Source organism: Salvelinus sp. IW2-2015, linkage group LG36 (assembly GCF_002910315.2).
Source record: "Salvelinus sp. IW2-2015 linkage group LG36, ASM291031v2, whole genome shotgun sequence".
Classification (NCBI taxonomy): Eukaryota; Metazoa; Chordata; class Actinopteri; order Salmoniformes; family Salmonidae; genus Salvelinus; species Salvelinus sp. IW2-2015.
In genome coordinates, this window is record NC_036875.1 from 25440228 (window position 1) to 25449232 (window position 9005).

The 9005-nt window shown below is 45.6% G+C and overlaps 1 protein-coding gene across 1 annotated transcript in view; it reads left to right on the forward strand.

Annotated features, from left to right (window-relative positions):
- The window catches only part of gucy1a2 (guanylate cyclase 1, soluble, alpha 2), a 56325-nt gene extending 47654 nt beyond the window's left edge, over positions 1 to 8671 (forward strand). Inside the window, 2 exon segments of the mRNA XM_023980748.3 lie at positions 5401 to 5555; positions 7235 to 8671. Of these exon segments, the coding sequence (XP_023836516.1) occupies positions 5401 to 5555; positions 7235 to 7454 (375 nt within the window). The 3' untranslated portion in view covers positions 7455 to 8671.
- The last annotated feature ends 334 nt before the right edge of the window (positions 8672 to 9005 follow it).

Sequence of the window (9005 nt, forward strand, 5' to 3'; positions counted from 1 at the left end):
TTGTGTTGCTGCTAGCCGTGATTGGTGTTGTGCATAGCCGTGTGTAGTTGCTGATAGTGTGCTAACTGTATGTGTTGTCGATAGCTGTGTTGTGCCGTGCTAACTGCGTTGTGTCGTCGCTACCTGTATTGTGTGTTGCTAAGCTCTCCAGATGTGTTGGCTGTGTTGGCTAGCTGTGTTGTGCTAGCCGTGTTGAGTTGTGATAGCTGTGTGGTGTTGTGCCAGCTGTGTTGTGCTGTGTTGTGCCAGCTGTGTTGTGATAGCTGTGTGGTGTTGTGCCAGCTGTGTTGTGCCAGCTGTGTTGTGCCAGCTGTGTTGTGCCAGCTGTGTTGTGCTAGCTGTGTTGTGCTGTGTTGTGCTAGCGCTGTTCGTTGTGGTAGCTGAGTTGTGTTGTGTTATGCTAGCTGTGTTGTGTTGTGATAACTGTGTTGTGTCGTGCTAGCTGTGTTGTGTTAGCTGTGTTGTACTAGCTGCTTCGCTCCCATTGGCTGGCTGACAGTCCCAGATGTGTGTGTGTTATAATCGTCGTGGCCCATTGAAAAGGAAGTTCTTAACCAGCTGTAGATGCTGACAATGGAGCCCCTCTCATCTTCCCCTTTACTGACGACTGATGAGATGAAACGTGTCTTCACAAGGAAGAGAGCACACGGCATGCGCACACACACACACACACACACACACACACACACACACACACACACGGACCGACACTACAATGGGTTTGTGTTTTTGTGTATGTACAATAAATTTGTGTTTGTGGATGTCCGTGTGCATATTTATGCTTGCAGTGTGTGATCACAGCACGTATGTGTGTAATTGCCAACACACCGGTCGTCACGTGATGGATAGAACATGGGAATGCGTAGTGTGCAGTTGCCATGGTGATGGGAGAATCGTGACATGGCAGCAGGGGCTGTTTTTGGCTAATTAATGACGGTTGTTTCTGTTACGCTGTTGTTTTAATGTCTTACAGGAAATACATGAGCTTTGTGTTGGGCTGTATTGTGTTACGTTAGAGAGAAGGTTCAGGCAGTCTATCTTTCTCCCATCTCCACAGGTAGAGGCTCTTTTCTGTTACATCCAGAGTCAGAGTCAACACTGCACAATACAAAACATGGAACCCCCAAGGGTGTGTGTGTGTGTGTGTGTGTGTGTGTGCTGTGTGTGTGTGTGTGTGTGTGTGTTGTGCTTGTGTGTTGCTGGTGTGTGTTTGTGTGTGTGTGTGTGTGTGTGTGTGTGTGTGTGTGCGTGTTGGCTTCTAGCATGCTTCAACCTAGACTTTCTATTTATGGCAACCAGCAATGAAAATAACCAACCTCACACAATCTCTGTCTCTGTCTATCGGCATGACAACAAGGGTGCTGGGGATCACATGAACAGTCACGACTGAAATTATTGGCACCCTTGATAAAGATGAGTAAAAAAGAGTGTATAAAATAAATAATACAAATACTGAACATGGGGAAATGATATTATTTTATACCAGTACAATTAAGCCCCTATCTTTTTGAGAAAAAAAGTATTCCTTGTTTAACAAAATATTTTTCTAGAGCAATTGTGTTTGTATAAAACAATATAATTCAGCACTTTTGACCATACAATACAGCTCAGTATTTATATTATTTATTAATGCTGTATTTTGTGCTCATCTTTACGAAGGGTGCCAATAATTTTGGTCGAGAGTGTTTGTAACTATGTGGTGAGCTGGGTACAGTGCATTCGGAAAGAATTCAGACCCCTTGACTTTTCGACATTTCGTTACATTACAGCCTTATTCTAAAATGGATTAAATAGTCCCCCCCCATCAATCTATACACAATACCMCATAATAACAAAGCAAAGACAGGTTTTTAGATGTTTTTGCAAAATAAATAAATAAAGTACTGAAATATCACATTTACATAAGTATTCAGACCCTTTACTCAGTACTTTGTTGAAGCACCTTTGGCAGCGATTACAGCCTCGACTCTTAGGTATGACGCTACAGGCTTGGCAAACCTGTATTTGGGGAGTTTCTCCCATTCTTCTCTGCAGATCTTCTCAAGCTCTGTCAGGCTGGATGGCGAGCGTCGCTGTACAACTATTTTCAGGTCTCTACAGAGATGTTAGATCGGGTTAAAGTCCGGGCTCACTCCTGTATTGTCTTGGCTGTGTGCTTAGGGTCGTTGTYCTGTTGGAAGGTGAATCTTCGCCCCAGTCTGRGGTCCTGAGCGCTCTGGAGCAGGTTTTCATTAAGGATATCTCTGTGCGTTGCTCCGTAAATCTTTCCCTCGATCCTGACTAGTCTCCCAGTCCCTGTCGCTGAAAAACATCCCCACAGCATGATGCTGCCACCACCATGCTTCACAGTAGGGATGGTGCCAGGTTTCCTCCAGACGTGACACTTGGCATTCAGGCCAAAGAGTTCAATCTTGGTTTCATCATACCAGAGAATCTTGTTTCTCATGGTCTGAGAGTCCTTTAGGTGCCTTTTCGCAAATTCCAAGCAGGCTGTCATGTGCCTTTTACTGAGGAGTGGCTTCTGTCTGGCCACTCTACCATAAAGGTCTGATTGGTAGAGTGCTGCAGAGATGGTTGTCCTTCTGGAAGGTTCTCCCATCTCCACAGAAGAACTCTGGAGATCTGTCAGAGTGATCATTGGGTTCTTGGTCACCTCCCAGACCAAGGCCCTTCTCCACTGATTGCTCAGTTTGGCCGGGCGGTCAGCTCTGGGAAGAGTCTTGGTGGTTCCAAACCTTTTCATTTTAAGAATGATGGAGGCCACTATGTTCTTGCGGACCTTCAATGCTGCAGAAATGTTTGTGTAACCTTCCCCAGATTCGTGCCTCAACACAATATTGTCTCGGAGCTCTACGGACAATTCCTTCGAGCTCATGGCTTGGTTTTTGCTCTGACATGCACTGTCAACTGTGGGACCTTATATAGACAGATGTGGGCCTTTCCAAGTCATGTCCAATCAATTTAATTTACCACAGGTGGACTCCAATCAAGCTCAATTTCGAGTCTCATAGCAAAGGGTCTGAATACTTATATAAATAAGGTATTTATGTTTTTTATTTTTAATACATTTCCACAAATTTCTAAAAACCTGTTTTTGATTTGTCATTATGGAGTATTGTGTGTAGATTGATGAGGGAAATCCATTTTAGAATAAGGCTGTAACGTAACAAAATGTGGAAAATGTCAAGGGGTTTGAATATTTTCTGAATGCACTGTGTGTCCTGGCTCAAACCAGGCTCCTGTAGGAGAGCTCTGCTGGTTGTTCAGAAGGAACCTAGCACTGTTTAAACTGTCTGTCTGTAGAGCTGCATGATCTCATTCAGCTCTCTATTCATTCTAACTCTGATGCCCAGCGAAGAGGACATTTCAGAGAGAGAGAACGAGAGTTCTTTTGTCCTTAAAAACGGCAACTACACAATTCTAATGTTGTGTGTGTGTGTGTGCATGATGCGTGTGGCCATGCATGTGTATGCCTGTATCAGTCTGTGCACGCGAGTGCATGTGTCTGGTGTGTGTGCATATATGTGTGTGTATGTGTATGTGTATGTTAATGCGTGTAGCTATGCGTCTGTGTGTGTATGTGTGCGTGTGTCTGGTGTGTGTCTGTGCTTGTGTGTGTTTGTGGCCTATAGTTGTGATTAATTCACTGGCCATTGTTCCAGAAATAGACTGGCATAGCTATGCCCTGTAGCCCTGTTCTCTGTCTCTCTCCCTCTTTCTTTCTCTCTCTCTCTCTGTCTCTCTCATTCTTTGTTCCCTTGCTCTGAGGAAAATAGGAGAGATGCTCTGCTCGTTCAAACCACTTCAGCCGGATAAACGCTCTTCAGTCAGCGTGTTCACAAATCAGCTCCAATACCCATTGTCATTAAACAGCATGAGACGAAGAGAGAGAGAGAAGACGAGACGAAGAGAGAGAAGCATGAGAGAAGGAAAGAGACAGAAACTATAGGAGAGAAGAGACCGAGAGAACGGCCAGAGAAGAGACTGATTAGAGAAGAGAGAGACGAAAATAGTTTTACCATATTACTTTTAAAATCACACATTCCAAACACAGAACATCACAATGGCTAGATTTCAATAACAGGTTCAACTGTCACCTCACAGCTGCGGTTGATTGGCTGCTTAGACTGCAGTGTGTTTGATTCCTCGCTTGATCGCCGACTCGTGCTGACTCACAGAAGACGTAGAAAGGTATAAAGGAGGAAGGGGGTATAAATAGCAGAGAGGGGACAGAACAATAGAGAAAGATAAGATAAACAGGAGAAGGACAGAGAAACAAGAAACAAGATGTGAGAAGGCGAAGACGAAACAGAGAAACAGAGGGAAGGGATAAAAACAGGAAAGCCATGTACAAAGAGAAACAAAATACAACCACCAACTGCTCTCCCTCTCCATCCTTTCTATCTATCTCCCCTCACTCTTCCTCATAACATCTCGCAATCTTCCATCTCTATACATTATCAGAACTAGCCCAACACCAATCGTCATCTCTATACATTGACAACCTAGCCAAAACCAATCTGTCCATCTCTATAGCAGTGTGATCAGAACTAGCCAAAACCAATCTGTCCATCTCTGTAGCCGTGTGATCAGAATAGCACACCTTTGCCCTCACGTTTTCCTCGCTCTCTCTTCCTCCCCCTTTTCAATCTCTCTCTGCTCTCGCTCTCTCTCATTGCCAAGGTTACCCACAATGGTGTGCTGGCATGTGCTCAGTGGTGTTAGTAACCGTGGAGATGGGATACTGAAGTGGATCATTAGAGATGATGTGTGTTTGTGTGTTGTGTGTCAGACCTACAATGGAGTGGGTTTGAAGTGCGATGATCACATTTAAATCCCAGCTATAATAATATACTTATAATTACACCTGCTCTTTCCATGACATAGACTGACCAGGTAAATCCAGGTGAAAGCTATGATCCTTTATTGATGACACTTGTTAAATCCACTTCAATCAGTGTAGATGAAGGGTAGAGACAGGTTAAAGAAGGATTTTTAAGCCTTGATACAATTAAGACATGGACTGCAACACTGCTGAGTTTTTCACACTCAACAGTTTCCTGTGTGTATCAAGAATGGCCCACCGCACAAAGGACATCCAGCCAACTGGACACAACTGTAGGAAGCATTGGAGTCAACATGGGCCAGCATCCCTGTGGGACGCTTTCGACACCTTGTAGAGTCCATGCCCTGACGAATTGAGGCTGTTCTGAGAGGGGGGGGTGCAACTCAATATCAGGAAGGTGTTCCTAGTGTTTAGTATACTCAGTGTATATGTCTGTTTTGTCATGTTACTAACTCCAACAGTGTGTTACAGCTTAACCCTTTACTGAAACAATGTTCAGGTGATATCTCTCTCTCTCTGCTTCTCCCTCTACTCTCCCTCTCTCCGTCCTTCAGCTGCGTATAGGTATCCATACAGGCTCAGTGTTGGCGGGGGTGGTTGGGGTGAGGATGCCCAGGTACTGTCTGTTTGGCAACAACGTCACACTGGCCAGCAAGTTTGAGTCTGGGAGCCACCCTCGATGCATCAACGTCAGCCCAACCACATACCGGTGAGTACACCTGTGTGTGTGTGGAGTGTGTGTGGAGTGTGTGTGGAGTGTGTGTGAGTGGGTAGAGATGACGCTGGTCTGTGTGTGTGTGTCATGTGTGTCTGTCTTGTGTGTATGAGTGTGTGTGTTGTGACGTGTGTGTGAAGCCGGTGTGGGTGTGTTGGGTGTGGTGGTGTTGTGTAGTCTGTGGTGTGAGTGTGTGAGGTCTTGTGTGTGTGGGCTCTGTTAGTATGTTGTGTGTGAGTGTGTGTGGTCTAGTGTTGTGTGCTAGAGAGTGTGTGTGGTCTGTGTGTGTAATGGTGTGAGAAGTGTGTGTGGTCTGTGGGTGTGGTGGTGGATAGTGTGATGGCTGTGTCTGTGTTCGTAGCTTTTGTGTGTCTGTGTGTGTGGCTGTGGGCGGGGACGAGAATGACATAGAGCTAGCTTTCAGTCTCTAAGCGACACATTTGAGTAAGAAAACAGCACGTCCAGTCACTGCATTTGTGATACGTCATGGGACCAAACACACGCCCGCAAAGTCAACAGCAACCACACACCAACAACACCACCACACACCACCCTACAATACACACCACACACACACCACACCACCCACACCACACCACATACACCACCACAATCACACACATCACACACACACAGCACACCACACACACACACCACACATCACACATCTACACACGCACACACACACAACAACACAACAACAACACCACGCACCACACACACGACACACACAACAAACATAACAAACACACAGCTTACTTACAATACACACACACCACTCCTCTGATGACTGAGTCAAAGCGCTGCCTGTGGGCTTAGACACGTTTGTGATGAGGGGAGGGGCTGATCATAGTGTTCTCTCCCTGCTCTCTTCTCTCCTCTTCTTCTATCTTACCCTCTCTTTCTTCCCTCTCGCTCCTACTCTAGTGGATGGTACCTTGATTGTGAGCAGGGAGTCAAAAGCGTTGCCTTGGGAAACCTCTCTATTTTTCGCAGTCAAGGACGATTCTCTCCTCTCAAGGAATTCACAAATTATGTGCACGACACAATGAGGGCTAAGATTGTTGCGGCAGATTATAAAACCCACCTGATGGAGATGTGTCGTGTAGTGTGCCATTTCCCCGCTCTTTGGTTGTTTCCTTTTTTGTTGTGCTCGTTTGTGTGTGGTATTCTTTTACTGCCTTTCCAAATCGGATCCCAAACCACCTTGGGTCTGTGTGTGTGTGTGTGTGAATGTGTTGTGTGTGTGTGGGTGGTGCTGTGTGTGTGTGATGCTGGGTTCGTCAATATATTAACTAAAAATAACCAAAAAATCCCCGATGTGGTGTCAGGGTCTCGCACATGCGTGATTAATGAAATCCATCGGAGGGTGTGTGTTCTGCCTCCTCTGCTAATATCTCTGTGGACTCAGCATATGTACACACTGTGTAATTGCTTGCTTGTGTGTGTGTGCGTGTGTGTACATACCCCTCTGCAGCACAAACACACACCTGTAGCTTGTGAATAATGCCTGGGTTTGTGATTGGCCTTATCTCATTCTGAACAACTCTACATCACTCCCTGGAGAGTCACTGCTGTTTGGAGAAATAGCCAAATCCCACTCTGCAGCCAAATATAACACACAGTCATAATGTGTTTTTAAATCTCTCTCCTCTTTCTTTCCCTCTCTCCAGGCTGCTGAAAGACGATATCTCTTTCTCTTTCGTCCCTCGTTCCCGGTTGGAGCTTCCTGATAATTTTCCGAAGGAGATCCCGGGAACATGYTACTTCCTGGAGGGAGGGACTTCCCATAGCCACACCTCCCTGACAAGCTCCCGCTCCGCCCCCCCAGCGCCCCTGAGAAAAGTGTCCTACAGCATCGGCACCATGTTCCTGCGAGAGACCAGTCTATAGGCTCCCAAAACACACACACACACACTGCATCAACATACACACACAACTCTAAACCTATAGCCCAAACCCTACCCCATGTTTAAATGGGAGACTTATAGGGATGACAATACCCTCCTACCCCAAACCAGGACGCAGTCCTCTTAACAACCCCCCTCGCTTTTCCATCTAGAAACAGACACTCCTCGCTTCACCAACTACAACCTGTTGTTACCAAGGGCAACCACCCTTTACCCTTCAACCCCACCACAAACCAGACTTTGAMGGTTGACAGAAGAGGAGGGAAAACAACAAAATCAATCAATAGAGACAATATAATAGAATAATCTAGCAACTTCAAAACTAAACTAAAGCCTTCTGCTTGTAGAACACGGCGTACTGTAACCATGGATACCACGGCTGGCTGTCAGTCTGGGCATGGCAGGTACTGTGTTATTATCAACATCGCTCACAACTCAGTGCCTTCTTCACTAGAACACTCCAGACATACACTCTCAAACCCCCGACATGTGAGCTGGCTGAACACGCGGGGAAATGGAACGAGGTCTGCAGCTCTGATGCTCCCCGCAGTGATGTGTGTGACTCTCCCAAATGAGTCACTGTGGGGAGTCTATGTTGTTTCGGTCCAGCTAGCAGCTGAACCACTGAGATGTTCGGACATTTTCTCTTTCAGTTAGCTGAATGCATCCGCCTCCCAGCCCATCTGTCAGCACTAAACCATGGACATGAGCAAGCAGCACGTTCATCCATCCACCCCCCTCCCCTCCATCCACCAACTCTAATAACCAAGGTGTGGATAGGAAGTATGCCTGGGGGGGGGGCTCTCTATGTCATTCCAGATCTCTACGTCATTCTATGTTTTTAGAGCAATAACCTTAGGATCCTATCTCTCTGTCACCACTCTAGTCCCCAACCTCATTTCTCTCTCACACACACAAACACACATTGGCTTGTTACAAGTAAGAATTGACAGGCTTCAATAGAATACTGTTGTAAACATACTTGTCCTTGAAACGTGTTTTTGATGTCATTGATTTCGCTGTGAGGTTAAAGCATTAAAGATAATAAATGAAACAAAATAATCAAACAGTCAGTCACCCCATTAAGACTGTTGGCTTTCCAACAGCATCATAATCAAACGTTCCATCCCATGTTGGCTTTCCAACAGCATCATAATCAAACGTTCCATCCCATGTTGGCTTTCCAACGCATCATAATCAAACGTCGCACCCATGTTGGCTATTCAAAAGATCATAATCAAACGTTCCATCCCAATGTTGGGCTTTCCAACAGCATCGATTATCAAACGTTCATCCCATGCTTGGAGTTCTACACCAACAGCATCATAATCAAACGTTCCATCCCATGTTGAGTTCTTACACCAACAGCATATAATCAACAACGTTCCTCCCCATGTTGGAGTTCTACACCAAACAGCATCATAATCAAACGTTCCATCCCATGTTGGAGTTCTACACCCACAGCATCATAATCAAACTTCATCCATTGTTGGAGTTTCTACACCAAAACAACCTGCCATGTAAAATAACCTGT